This window comes from Castanea sativa, chromosome 4 (genome assembly GCF_040712315.1).
Source record: "Castanea sativa cultivar Marrone di Chiusa Pesio chromosome 4, ASM4071231v1".
Classification (NCBI taxonomy): domain Eukaryota; kingdom Viridiplantae; phylum Streptophyta; class Magnoliopsida; order Fagales; family Fagaceae; genus Castanea; species Castanea sativa.
This window is the reverse complement of record NC_134016.1, coordinates 40,453,031-40,468,063: the sequence shown is the minus strand read 5'-3', so window position 1 is coordinate 40,468,063 and position 15,033 is coordinate 40,453,031. Positions and strand designations below refer to the sequence as shown.

Sequence of the window (15,033 nt, the reverse complement as noted above, 5' to 3'; positions counted from 1 at the left end):
TCTCTTTCTCTCTCTAAATTTTAGAAATTATAAATAATGGATCTTGGTCAGTCATAGAAGCTGAAAGCCCTGTGTAAGTGGAAAACATGAAAAAAAAAATTGAAAGCTCTGAAGTGATAAGTTCTAGGAGATGAAAGTATGCAAGTCTAAAGAACATGTGCTACATTGAGATCTTCATGAGCATGATGTCCCAAATGCAATCCCTCCCTTGCCCAACATGGAGCGTAACATATGAAAGTTATATCTGCATATGGAAAAATGTAACATTCCTCTAGTCTCAATTAACTACACAAATTTCCTGCTAAACTAATTTCTAGGTTTATATACATAAGCCCTTTTGTTAGTCCTGCCAAACTGGATATTGAGAGGGTACATCCAGACATGGCTATTATTTTCAGCCATTTTGCATGAAGTGGTCACTAACATATACAATGCATATACTTACAGTAAATGGAATTTATAGCATTTTCAATTTCTTCAAATATAGATCCACCACAAAAAGGGACTTGACTGTTCTAATTCAGGACTTCTTACTCGGTCATAAGTAGTCACCAACTGTTCTGGATCCAGATCATTTTTTCTCATTGAAGACTCAACAGCCCCAGATGCTTTAAGCCCCCTACCCCGTTTCAAAAAAATCTTGTAACTATAAGCAAACCTTGAATGCAATCAACATTCTAGAGTTTTTTGAATAGTATCAGTACGCAAAATCATTTCTGTTGTGTCTGTATATGTGTGTGATGTGTGAAGAATGTGAAGCTAGGGAAAAATGAATGTGCTTGACCTAGTCTTCAGTAGGCAAGCTAGTGAAGTTATAAATACCTTCAGATGGCCTGACAGGTAAAATGCTGAGCCAGTAAGTGGCTCTTTTCCTTTAATTCCCTTCCAAGTAATTACTAATCCAATATATAGACCAGTGTAGCAGAAGCCCCTGTAACAGTGTAATTAGATCAACTGCCTGGGCAGTCAAGCTGGGAAACAGTTATTCCACTTGCATCTGCCAATCCCATACACTTACTTACAAAGTGGCATTTCAATAGTCATGTACGGTGCTATGGAAAGGAAGACAGGACAACAAATAGGGTTGCTCGGTAGGCAGGACTAAATGATTTTCTTGCTTCTAGTTATACATTAAATTCAACTCTTATCAAGAAACAATGGCAGGACTAAATGATTTTCTTGCTTCTAGTTATACATTGAATTCAACTCTTATCAAGAAACAATGGCAGTTCCGTTGTCAACCACAAAAAGTAATGACAAATCAAATCAAGAGGCCATCAGCTAACTTACTTAAACTAATTGTATTGGAATTTAAAAGAAGGTTAATAGAAATACAAACAATTGCAGTGCATCAGAATGCTGCATTTCTGCAGTCATTTGGTAGAAGAAAGAACCTCTCACATTTGGAGGACAGTCACATGTATCCAAGTGGAACTGTCATGAAAAGTTGAAATCTGATAGATAAGCAGATTTTAATGGCTCAACTGGAGGCCTCCATAGTCCCAACCTATATTTGCGTGTATATTTCAATATCAACTTTCTCTGCAACATGGAAAGATTTGTTAGTTGTTTTAGGCCAAAATTTCCAGGCAGTCTATTTTAGTTCTAGCATAACTTGAGTCACTGTCATCAGAACAATATTGACTAATTAGTGTTATTGAAGTTCACACTTCAAAAAGATTTGCTTGCATTATAATCAACTCCATTTTTCACCGTTGTGTGTAACCTAAATATGTTATCAGTATGCAACTATAAAATTTTCCAGCTAATAATATCATAAATTACTTTAATTAATCTTGTTTTCACTAAATAGAGTGAATACGCAAAGAAGAAAATTCAAATCACAAATGGCTGGACTACACCTCATGAAGCAGAGGTGACTAATGTAAATCTCCCCTTCCTCCTTCCATTGGGCCCAAAACTTTGCTACCCCCCCACCATGCCAAAACGAAAACTAAATTCTTCAAAATAATGGGAACTGCCAAGTTAAAGACCTAGTATCAGCAGAAACTAGTATCTCATAGCACAAAAAACAATATAAAACTTATCCTTTGACAGACATATTAAGATCCAGGTAAATTGGATAACATACATGTTTCCAAGGTATGCCAAGTTCCTTGAGCTTAAGGGTCTGGGTGTCGCGCTTGTTACTTTGTTCAAAACAAGCCGTCTCCAAGCCATTGCCATGCCTACAAATGCTTATGTTTGACACAAGAATATGTCGTTACAATACACGTAGCTGCTAAGTGCTAACATGTCCATTTGCATTTGTGATGCAGAGCTAATAAAAGAAAGTACATGTTGTGCTAAACAAGAGGCTTAACTTGAATTTGTTTTAGACAAATTTGTTAAGGAAAATTGCCGTCTAGGCTCAAACAGCACAGGTACCCTTTTGGGTAAAACTTATGTACAAATTCCCTAGGTCCCAAATTGAATTCAACCGCATGGTTGTATCAACCATTGTAACAAAAACAATGTTATCTTTTTGAAGACCAATTAAATTCGACCATGTCTTTAATTGGTCAATGTAACCCATGTTTAAATTTAATTAGGGAACCTAAAATGCAATTCCTACTGTACCTAACTTTTAGCTTTCCATTTTATTTTCCCACATTTTCTTAGCAACCAAAAAACTGCCAAAAGGAAATTTAATTATCAACATTCAATAATAAATCTCCAATTTTTTTCTTTTTTCTATATCTAGTGTGTGTGTGTGTGTGTGTTGGGTTACAGTCTTTACAGCCAAAGATTATGAAAAAAAAGAAAAGAAAAGTAAAAACATACATAAGTTTCCACATTTTCAAATTTCAAGCAAAGAGAGAATCAGAATTCAGAGAGGTTTTACACTTTTACCTGATTGGTGCGCGCCAACAGAGGATGACCGTTGATCTTGGCGGCAGAAAACACAATGCTGGTGCTACAATTTGTATTATTAGTAAGGAAGCATTAGGTACTTTTGGGCCTTTCCGGATTTGGGTTATGGGGCATTTATCCAGCCCGAAACCATAGTAGCAGACTAGCAGTGTGAACATTATTTATTTATTTTTATTTATTTATACTATTATTTAAGGATTTTTTTTTTGAATTAGATTTTTTTTTTTTCCAAAATACTTCGGCAACTTCTATTTTTTTGAAAAAGAAGTGAACATTTTTTATATGCTCCCATTCCAACCTCAAAAAATTCAATTTTATATGCCAACTTGGAAAAGAATCTTTTGTTCTTTTTTTTTTTTTTGGGTAAAAGAAAAGAATCTTTTGTGCGTTTACTAAATTGTCCAATTTCCTTATCACTTGAGTTTGTGGGTTCTAATAAATTTGTACTCAATGTATAAAAACTTTACTCGCAGGGTCCATTTGGTTGAATGAGTAAAAAAGTGGGAAGATGAAAAAATGAGAGGATAGAAAATATTTTATTTTCTCTCATTTCTGTTTGGTTGGGGGTGGAAAAGTGGAGCGATTACAAAAATGAGTTTGAATAAAATTATTTATATACTTTTGTTAAAGAATGATGCCAAATTAATACAAAAAAGTGACAAACAACCACACAAAAAGGAGCAATTACCTAAATTTATTATAAAAAAAAAACTCATGTCCAAAAAAAAATCACATTTAGTAAAAAAAAAAAAAAACTCACATGTAAGCCCTAGAAAAAAAAAAAGATTGGGAAAAAAGAAGAAGAGGCATCGTTAATGCCAAAGGAAAAAAAAAAAAAAAGTGGCTACTGGCAACATGATTTCCTAGAAAAGGAAAAGAAAAAAAAGAAAAAAAAAAAAGCAAAAAGAGGGGCAACGTTACTGCCCAGGGGAGAAAGAAAAAAAAAAGCAACTGAAAGGGTCCGTTTGGATAGAATTTATTGCTGAAAACTGAAAACACTGTAACAAAATAATTTTCAAAGGGGGTAAAAATCACTGTTCATTCCAAAAGTTACTGTTCATTGGCCTAAAATCAATGTTCATGGCCAATGAACAGTAACAAACACGCGTTGAAAAAAAAAAAGCAAAACTTGGACGTGGACGGGCTATCCAAACGCCCTCAAAGAAGTTTATGTGCACATGCACATGGGCATTTTCAATCAAGAAAAAATTCATCACCGCTTAGTTTTCTCTATTTTAGGAAAAAAATATTTTGACAGGCCTAGAAAGAAAACACTTAGGTCTTACCATTTATTTTCTATTTTCCCTACTCAACCAAATACACTCTAAAAAAATTTTCCTTCTTATTTTCTCTTCAAAATTTTTCATCCATCCTATTTTGCCTTACAAAAACACACCTTAAACGTAAAAGAAGAGAGTGGACAGTGACAGTTGTCTGTGAAAACAGATAAACAAATAAAAAAAATTTAAAAATTGATATTTAAAATAAATATATTAGAAAATAAATAATATAATGTAGTGTGTTTTAAAAAGCGAATATGTAAAATAAAATAGTAAGTTTTATATTAAAATAGACATGATTTTTTGCATGCGTTGATCCGAATGCTAACTGTAAGGACCAAAAACTCATAAACCAGCTTAAGGATTTCACTGCTCGTTCATTCACTAGAGGTCCGAATACAATACATTTGGTAGAGAGGGTTCAACAACCAAAGTCCCTCTTCCGTAGTTTTTGGTTCCTATTTATATCATTAGCTCTTATCATCGCAGCCTTATACCTTGCAATCTACTACGCTTTTCCCCCGACATCTGTTTGTCGGTAATGGAGCAAAGTTCTAACTTTGCGTTCCGTACTGTTCAGGTCATAGCTACATTAATGCAACGGACTGAGTTGGTACTTTCTAATTAATGCGGCTAGAAGGGTTGTTGCCGGGCATTTAATGCAATCTTCTAAGTTATCCTGCCACATTCAGATATTTGCAACATGTCCTTTATGTCACCAGCGTCCATGCCACTTCATCTTCGGGTATCAACGGGTAAATTTCCTTATTCCTTTATTTCCTCTTGCTTAATACGTGTCGGCCTTCCCTTCCTCGGGTCCTCGGGTATTGGGTCCTCGGCACCTCACAACAGCCCCTTTAACACTTGAGTTATTAACCATAAATCAATAACCAAGTTTTAACTTCGCATACACGCTTCTTACCTGTCCCTTTGTTTTCACACGTACAGACGTTTTTTCACTGCCCTATGACCCGCGTCTGGCGCCTCGTATCCCACGATGGAGCATTTATGGAGTATGGCGTTTCTTTTCCCGCGCACATTCTACGGCTGGATGGGTAATGTACGGCTCAGATTTCGCTCTTAATTATGAGCGGGAAAGTTACCGCCCTTATTTCTTTTACCTCATTATTTCTACTTTCCCACCCCTGTAAAAGCAAACCTTCAGGCTAGATGAAGTTCATTTTGGCATTTTGAAGGATTAAAAGAAGAGTGAGCTCCCGAGGACCATTTTTAAGCGATCTTCAGAGGTGTGTTCATTTTCCTTTTGTTTCTTTCTACTTGCTTGCTTTTCTCCTCTTATCGCGGGGATTAATGGGTAGGTACGCTAAGCTAGTTAACACAGATGAGGCGAAGGCCGCCTTTAAAAACCGATATAGGATCCCCGATGACATAGACATTATGTATTGTGAGGAAGAAGAGATTCCACTCGTATCTCGGCCACCTGAGTCCATTTTGATTCCAATGATTGCATTTATCGAGGGGGGCATGGAAATTCCTATGGGTAGAGTAACTAGGGACTTTCTAATAAACTATAGGCTTACCCCCTCACAATGTTCCCCAAATGTCCTTAGAATTTTAGGATGTGTAGACGCCCTTAACCGAAGGATGGGGACCAATTTGACCTAGCAGGATGTAAATTGGGTGTACAACTGCCAAAAAAGGGAAATGACTAAATATTATATGAAGTGTAGGATCCCTTCTGTTAGGCTGATCTCTTGCTTACCCGATTCAAGTAAAGGGATGGATGAAGATTACCTTGTCATCTCGGGCAATTAGCATGACGGCTTACACTGCCCTACCCGAGAAGGGGTGCCAGGTAAGGTTCCCGAGGACTGACCTAGTACTTAGGAGTGACCAAATTCCCTTTATGTGTTTTGTATTGCTTAACTTATTCATTCTAACGATTTCATTCCTTATTGCAGACGATTACCATACCGCTCCGAACTTGTCTGCTGTGAACCGTGCTGATTTAAACAGGATTCTTCGGTCAGAAATATTTGTACACAGGGACGAACAACTCCGAGCAGCCCACATCATCCTCGGATACACATCATCCACCAAACGTTTCCAAAGCCCGAAGAACGTAATCAGAGCAAGGAATCTACGATTAGCTCAGATTGACGTTGCGGCCCCTGGATTCCTACTGCCTGCAACTCCGCCTGCAGGAACTCAAGACGCACAGCTTCCTGCCCCACTTGCCGCCCAATTACTTTATCCTTCGGAGCTAGCTGCCAATCCTGTCACCGAGGAAAGAGCTGCCACTCCCGAGCCAACTCAACCCGAGGTGACAGAGAAGGATTTTGAAGTGTTCTACCACCCAAACGCTCCTTCCAGTTCCAACCCCTCGACCAGCATAATGGGTTTTCAAGAGAAAGAGCCCGACCTGTTGGCCTTACTACAAGTGCACGCAGGCGATTCTTCACCGGCGATGCCGGTCCCTCCTCGTCCAATTACCCCGGCTGTGACTCGTGCACCTTCTTCGGAGGTTGTGGACAAAAAACGAAAGAGAGGCCAAAGTAACAAAAATGTAATAGAAATCGAAGAAGGGGAGAGTCTCGGCCCTTCTTCTAAAGATACCAGGGTTGGAAAAGCCTTTTCCAAAAAATCTGCTTCTACTGGTTCGTCGAAGGACCCCAGTAGTGAGTCTACAAGGAAGGCGTTAGCCTGGCGACCCAACTTCACCCTCAGCTTGGGTAACCCTGTTTTGGATGACGCCAACCTGAGGGACCTGAAGAAGGGAAGCTCGAGCCTGGTGGCCGAGTGTTTAGAGAAGGCTCTATGCCTTCCCGAAGACATGGCTGAGTTGCGGTCATTCCGCAAGAGGGAAGTCTTCCTGTCCTTGAAACAGGATTTAGCCAAGGTATTTCCTAAGTCTTTGCACATTCTATTTATGAGCTTAACTCTTTGTTATGACTAACTCTGTTAATTTGAATGTATCATAGGCGGTCCAGGCTTCTTTTATGGCTGAAGAGTGGGTAGACCATTCGCTGGACCTTGCCCAGAAAGCTGAGCACAATGCCGAAGCGGCAGTGAGGGCACAAAAAGAAGCCGAGTTAAATTTAAAAGAGACCCTCACTCGCTTGTCTGAGGTAGAAAAACTCATAAAAACGCTGAGGCTGCCCTGCAAAGTTATGAATCGCAAGCGGATCTTGCTCTTGAGGCCCAAAAGCAGGCTCAAAACAGGCTCGCCCTCACTGTTGTTGAGCTTAAACAAGTGCAAGGATTGCTAGCCACCAAGGAGCAGGAGCAGGCCGCTGCTAAACAAGCGGCGTACGATGCTGGGATGAAGAAGGCCTCTGACAGCTTGACCGCCCAACTTAAAGGGGTTGCTAGAGCGTTTTGCTTGGAGGTATGGGGTCGTGCTCTGGACGCTGCCGGGGTAGCTGCTGACGCTGAACTCCGAACTCCTGACAACGTTTACTATCCTCCGGCATTGCGCTTAGCTCCTGCTCCCCCCATGCCAACAAGTGAACCAGCAGCGCCCATCTCTGCTCCTGACCCATCTGATGCGCCAACAACGAAAAACCCTTCTCCCACAGCCCAGCCCGTGGAAGAAGTAATTGAGGGTGATTTGGCTGAAGAGCCAGTAAAAAGGAAGAAAAAAGATAAAGAATTAGAGAAGAGGAAAGACAAGCAGCCTGTTGCTTAGTCGTTTTATTGTTGTTGTCTTCTTCTGTTTTTTTTTTTTTTTTACGGGTGTAAGGGGCTATATGATTGCTCCATTTTTGTAACGAATATTTTACAAGAGACTAATATTGGCCTTTCTCTTTTTTTGTTATGCAATTCTTATTACTATGTGTTGCCGTTCAACTGTCACTTTGTACGCATCCAGATAGAGGCTTAAATGAATTAAAAATCATAATATCACTTAAAAGTTGTTCATTATTATACTTGTAATTTTAAGAAACACAAAAGGATTAACTTGGGAACCATAACTTAACTGCTTAACCTTTCATGACGTTTGAGAGACGAGGCATGAAACAAGATTAACTTAACACACCTAAGGTTTGTTTATACTAATACTTAACTGTTTGAGATACATTAGCCTTTACCTTGTTAGATTTATGATTCTTGAGTTATGGTCCGAGGAGCCAGATAAGAACCAAAATCAGTTTAACACTTGTGTTTTTACAAGTGGTTAACTTCTCTTAGACTTGTGGCCCGAGGAGCCGAACAAGAGCTAAGGTCAGTTTAACACTTGTGTTTTTGCAAGTGATTAATTTCTCTTAGACTTGTGGCCCGAGGAGCCGAACAAAAGCTAAGGTCAGTTTAACACTTGTGTTTTTGCAAGTGATTAATTTCTCTTAGACTTGTGGCCCGAGGAGCCGAACAAGAGCTAAGGTCAGTTTAACACTTGTGCTTTTGCAAGTGATTAATTTCTCTTAGACTTGTGGCCCGAGGAGCCGAACAAGAGCTAAGGTCAGTTTAACACTTGTGCTTTTGCAAGTGATTAATTTCTCTTAAACTTGTGGCCCGAGGAGCCGAACAAGAGCTAAGGTCAGTTTAACACTTGTATTTTAGTTAATGCAAGATTGATACGAATGAACACAAAGCGACACCATCCTTAGTACAAAAGGAAATTCTTTTCTTAATAATAATAACGTCGTAAGTTATTTACATTCCAAGGACGAGGCATCACCCTCCCATCCAGATCTTCTAAACGATAAGCCCCTATACCTGCTAATGAGGTAATTTTATACGGCCCCTCCCAATTAGGTCCCAACTTTCCCCAAGCAGGATTTCTTGTTGCCCCTACTACTTTTCTCAGCATCAAATCACCCGGTACTAGGGGCCTGGACCTAACTCCTTTGTCGTATGTCTGCTTGAGTTTCTGTTGATAGCTACCCATCTTCACACCGGCTACCTCTCTTCTTTCCTCAATAGTATTCAAACAATCATGCATCCTATCACGATTACTTGTATCGTCATACTGGTCGGATTTCAGGGTGGGAAAACCCGATTCTAATGGTATTATAGCTTCCATACCATACGTCATTGAAAAGGGTGTCTCGCCTGTTGATCTTCGAGGTGTATTGCGATAGGCCCATAATACATGAGGCAATTCTTCTACCCAACATCCTTTAGCGTCATCCAATCGTTTCTTCAACCCCGCCAAGATGACTTTATTTGTTGCTTCGTCCTGACCATTTCCTTGAGGATAGGACGGTGTTGAATATCCATTTTTTATTCCCATTCCTGCACAGTACCGTCGGAAAGCCTTGCTATCAAATTGAAGCCCGTTATCAGAAATCAAGGTGTGAAGGACTCCAAAGCGAGTTATGATATTTTTCCAGATGAATTTCCTCGCATCCACATCCCTAATGTTAGCTAACGGTTCAGCTTCCACCTACTTCGTGAAGTAATCCGTGCCGACAATGAGCCATCTCTTATTACCAACTGCCCGAGGAAAAGATCCAACGATATCTAAACCCCACTTAGCGAAGGGCCATGGGCTGGACAACGGATTTAAAGTACCTCCTGGTTGATGAATGTTTGGCGCAAATCTTTGACACTGATCACATTTCTTGGCATACTCTTGAGAGGTTTTCTGCATGCTCGGCCACCAATACCCTTGAGTCATGGCTCTGTGAGCTAATGATCTTCCTCCGGTGTGGCTCCCACACACCCCTTCATGCAATTCTTCCAACAAAAGTTCCACGGCTTCAGGATGTACGCAGAGTAGATGCGGCCCTGCATAGGAACGCCTATAGAGCTTCTGCTCCTCTGACAGCCAATAACGGGGAGCACTTCTTCGTACCTTCTCGGCCATTGTGCCATCTTCAGGTAATACACGGTGCTGCAGGAAAGCTATGATTGGGTCCATCCAGCTTGGGCCCACGTGAATGCTGTGAACCCGCATCGCCGAGATGCTTGTCAAGTTAGAGGTCAGTAAATCCTCCACCATGACCATACGTGGTAATTTCAGCCCAGTGATGTGGCTAACATTGCTAATGAGTCAGCGTGAGCATTCTGTCCCCTTGGGACTTGTTGTACTTGGAAACTTTCAAACAAACTTAACACCCCTTTGACTCGTTTGAGATAGCTCTTCATTCGCTCATCTTTTGCCTCAAACTCTCCATTAACTTGCCCTACCACTAGTCTGGAATCACAATACAACCTCACTATCCTTCCTCCTAAGTGTTTGACCATTTGGGTGCCCACCAAGAGAGCTTCATATTCAGCCTCATTATTAGTGGCTGAGAATTCTAGCCTCAATGATTTTTCAATGACTAACTTTTCGGGAGAAATTAACACGACCCCAACCCCGGCTCCCTTTCGATTTGATGCCCCATCCATGTAGACTTCCCAAGGAGTTACGTTTTCCATCCCAATGGTCATTACTGTCACCATGGTATCTTCGTAGTTAATCTGACCTTTCGTGAACTCGGCCACGAAATCGGCAAGGATTTGCCCTTTGATAGCTGTCCAAGGCATATATTTGATATCATAAGCTCCTAGCTTGGTTCCCCATTTGGCTACACGACCCGTGTAGTCCGACTTCCTCATGATAGCTTGCAAAGGCAACTGGGTAAGTATTACTACGGTGTGAGCTTGAAAGTAATAGGGCAATTCCCTCGTTGCATGCACCACGGCTAGAAGCGCTTTTTCCAAAAGTAAATATCGCTGTTCTACTTCCTGTAAAGACTTGCTGACATAATATATTGGTTTCTGGACCCCACCATCATTCCGTATCAAGACAGGACTTACAACGTGATTTGTGACGGCTAAATAAGCATATAATACTTCTTCCTTTTCTGGTCTTGATAATATCGGTGGTTTAGCTAAGTATTGCTTTAAGTCCTCAAAAGCCAAGTTACATTCATTAGTCCACCGGAAATCTTTCCACTTGTGCAAAAGGCAATAAAATGGGCGGCACCTATCTGCGGACCGAGATATGAACCTATTCAAGGCTGCAATCATACCGGCTAGCTTCTGCACTTCTTTAGGATTCCGAGGAGAATGCAAGCCTAAGATAGCCTTGATTTGATCGAGATTAACTTCAATTCCCCGATGAGTTATCATGTACCCTAGAAACTTTCCCGAGCCCACTCCAAAAGAACACTTTGATGCATTCAAGCGTAACTTGTGCTTTCTTAAAACTGAGAAGGTCTTATGCAAATCCTTCAAATGATCTTCCGTCTTTTTACTTTTTATTACCATATCATCGATATAAGCTTCCATATTACGCCCCAACTGCGAATCGAACATTCTGGTCACCATCCGTTGGTAAGTGGATCCCGCGTTCTTAAGACCAAAAGGCATTACTCGGTAATGGTGGTTGCCATTAGGGGCGCGAAAAGCCGTCTTCTCCTGATCATTCAATGACAAAGGGATCTGATGATACCCTTGGAATGCATCCAAGAAGCTCATTCGGGGATGCCCCACAATTGCATCCACCAATTGATCAATTCTGGGTATAGGGAAGGGATCCTTGGGACATGCCTTATTCAGATCTGTAAAATCAATACAGACTCTCCATTTCCCATTCTTTTTTTTTACCACGACAGTATTGGCCAGCCACTCAGGATAAAAGATCTCCTTGATCGCCCCAGCTTGCTTTAGCTTACTAACCTCCTCTTTAACTGCCTTCGCATGCTCCTCAGATGCTCGCCGAGGAGGCTGTTTTCGTGGCGTAGCATGGGGATTAACATTCAAATGGTGGCAAATAACTTTTGGATTAATTCCCGGTACGTCATAAGTCGTCCATGCAAAAACATCAATATTATCCTGTAAGAATTGGACCAGCTCCTCCCTTTCTAGTATCGGTAACTTTGATCCGACTTGAAAATATTTCTCTTTTTCTTCCCCTATAAATACCTTGTCTATCTGCTCGGAAGAACCTCCATCCTCAGCTTCCCCGACTTCCCGAGCAGTCTCCTTTAATTGCTATGATGTTTCCAGAACCTCCCCTGCCAATGAACCTTGACCTGTTCGAATAGTGGCAGACGTCAGACATTGCCTGGCTACCATTTGACTGCCATGTAGTACTCCCATGCTTCCTCATATGGGGTATTTCACCATTACATGTAAAGTAGATGAAACTACCTCCATTGCATGCAGCCAAGGCCTGGCCAAAATGGCCGTGTACGGTGAGTATGCCATAACAACTATGAAGTTCACCTATACTTCGGAACCCTCCACCTGCACAGGTAACTTAATCATTCCTCGTGGGATCACCTGCTTTCTATCAAAGCCGACCAACGGATGGTCATATTTTTCCAAATCTTCTTCTCTCAACTTTAAACCATTAAATAGGTCAGGATACATGATTTCTGCGCCACTTCCATCATCCACCAAGACTCGTCTCACATCATATCCCCCGATACGAACCGTAACCACCAAGGCGTCATCGTGGGGTTGAAACGTGCCCTCTTTATCCTTATCGAAAAATCCCAATACTAGCGTCGCCGAGAATTTCATTCTTTTATCTGCTTGGTTACTTTCCTCTATGACCTCATTCCCGCATCTGTTTTGAATGGTCATGACCTGAGAAGGTTTCCCGAATCTTCCTCTCGGTTGCGCCAAGATGACGTTAATAGTGCCTAGAGATGGTTGAGGGGCATGACCCCAATATTTTCGAGTGCCTTGTTGTTCCCCTTTCCCATCCGGCTTAGCCAATAAATGATTAATCTTCCCGGCCTTAATCAATTGATTCAGATGATTGCGCAACATCCGGCACTCCTCCGTGGTGTGTCCCTTATCCTGATGATAATGGCAATGGAGGTTTTGATTTCTCATAGATGCATCTCCACTCATTTTTTTGGGTGGCCTAAAGTATGGCTCATGCCGAATTTTCTCCAGTATGTGATGCACGGGCTCCTTGAATAATGAATTAATTAGAGGCGTTTCGGCGGTCATCGGGCGGCTTGAAAAGTCTCGTTTAGGCCGACTACCTTGAAACCCCCCTCCCCGAGGATCTTTCCTCTCCGGATACACTTTCATTTTTCCTTTGCTTTGCAACTGGTCTTCTTCTACCCGTTTATACTTGTCTATCCGGTCCATGAGTTGACGCATATCTATCGCGGCCTTCATTGTCAAGGACTTCCTTAACCCATGCTCCGTGGGAAGGCCCACCTTGAAAGTTCTCACGGCTACATTCTCCACATCTCCATCAATTTCATTATACGTTTCCCAATATCGGTCAGAATAGGTTTTGAGTGTTTCGCCTTCCCTCATAGTCATAGACAGTAGAGCATCCAAGGGTTTTGGAATCCTCGTACAAGTTATGAACCTTGCTCCAAATGCCCTAGTCAACTCTTCAAAAGACTTCAAAGAACCTTCTGCCAGAGCATCAAACCACCTCATGGCCACAGGCCCCAAACTAGAGGAAAAAACTCTGCACATCAGCACCTCATTATTCGAGTAAACGGCCATCTTTTGACTAAAATGACTGACGTGTTCTACAGGGTCAGTCCTCCCGTTGTACATAGTAAAAATGGATTGAGAAAACCTATGAGGTAGCTTTGCCCTATTAATCTTGGTCACAAAAAGGGATTTGGCGATTTGCCTTAGGGCTTTACCCATTGCATCGCTTCCATCATCATGATATATCCCATCAGTACCTGGCATCCTCATCTCCTTATCCTTCTTTGCCCTAACACCCGAAGATACACTGACACGGGTCACACTTCGAGTAGGCTCAAATACTGGGGGCTCATTTCCTCCAAGGTTTGCTTCCGAACTGTCACTGGAAGAACAAGCCTGACTCTTACGTCTCCGTTTTCTACTATCCACACGCTTGCGTAAGTAAGCTATCTCAGATTGCATTTGATGCAATACCTCATTGCGAGACATATGCCCCTCAATTGGTGATCGTTGTTCAGCCCCCCGGCCGCTATCATGTGCTTCCGCCATCGCTGAGGTATGTCCCTTCCCTTTTCCTTGCTGGAAACTTACAGTTACGTCCCTGCTTCGTGAACTCACTGGTTCCTCCCCTTCTAGATACGCCTCAGCCATATACTTCTAAATGGAATGTATCACGTTGTTGTTCCCACAAACGACGCCAATTGTAAGGACCAAAAACTCATAAACCAGCTTAAGGATTTCACTGCTCGTTCATTCACTAGAGGTCCGAATACAATACATTTGGTAGAGAGGGTTCAACAACCAAAGTCCCTCTTCCGTAGTTTTTGGTTCCTATTTATATCATTAGCTCCTATCATCGCAGCCTTGTACCTTGCAATCTACTACGATTTTCCCCCGACATCTGTCTGTCGGTAATGGAGCAAAGTTCTAACTTTGCGTTCCGCACTGTTCAGGTCATATCTACATTAATGCAACGGACTGAGTTGGTACTTTCTAATTAATGCGGCCAGAAGGGTTGTTGCCGGGCATTTAATGCAATCTTCTAAGTTATCCTGCCACATTCAGATATTTGCAACATGTCCTTTATGTCACCAGTGCCCATGCCACTTCATCTTCGGGTATCATCGGGTAAATTTCCTTATTCCTTTATTTCCTTTTGCTTAATACGTGTCAGCCTTCTCTTTCTCGGGTCCTCGGGTTCTTGGGTCCTCGGTACCTCACACTAACAATGCAAACTAAACTTCCATTAGATAGTTAATTTAATACTTTTTATTATTATTATAAACAATAGTTAATCTAATACTAATTGTTAATTACTGAAAATGCTAAAGCTCTAGATAGATCTTCTACGGCCTGGTTACCTGGTAGGTGCCATCGTCCATTCCTGATGGTTTCGCTTGGTCCCATTGGAACAGGTGCAATCGCAATCCCAACCAAAGTATTCCCAAACGTGTACCTCACGGCCCCTTTTACAAACACAAAAGAAAAAGGAATAAATTAAAAAGCTTATCCTGACAAGTGGGAACTGTAGAATTTTCATCTTGATCAAAAACCAAGAAACTTCCTAGGAGAA

General features: G+C 41.4%; 1 protein-coding gene across 3 annotated transcripts; it reads right to left on the bottom strand.

Annotated features, from left to right (window-relative positions):
- Positions 1–1,166: 1,166 nt before the first annotated feature.
- On the bottom strand, positions 1,167–14,998 carry LOC142631722 (uncharacterized). 3 transcript variants are annotated; one of them, XR_012843649.1, is made up of 4 exons: positions 14,822–14,952; positions 2,854–2,917; positions 2,093–2,198; positions 1,167–1,542 (listed from the first exon to the last, which is right to left on the bottom strand). XR_012843649.1 is itself a non-coding variant. In XM_075806010.1 (4 exons), exons 1-4 carry the CDS (start codon positions 14,865–14,867, stop codon positions 1,438–1,440), a joined length of 312 nt encoding a protein of 103 aa, XP_075662125.1. In that variant the 5' UTR covers positions 14,868–14,998; the 3' UTR covers positions 1,167–1,437. The 3 variants fall into 3 exon arrangements, 1 of the variants encoding a protein (XP_075662125.1); XM_075806010.1 differs by having other exon boundaries at positions 2,093–2,189; positions 14,822–14,998; XR_012843648.1 differs by lacking the exon at positions 2,093–2,198.
- Between the last annotated feature and the right edge of the window lie 35 nt (positions 14,999–15,033).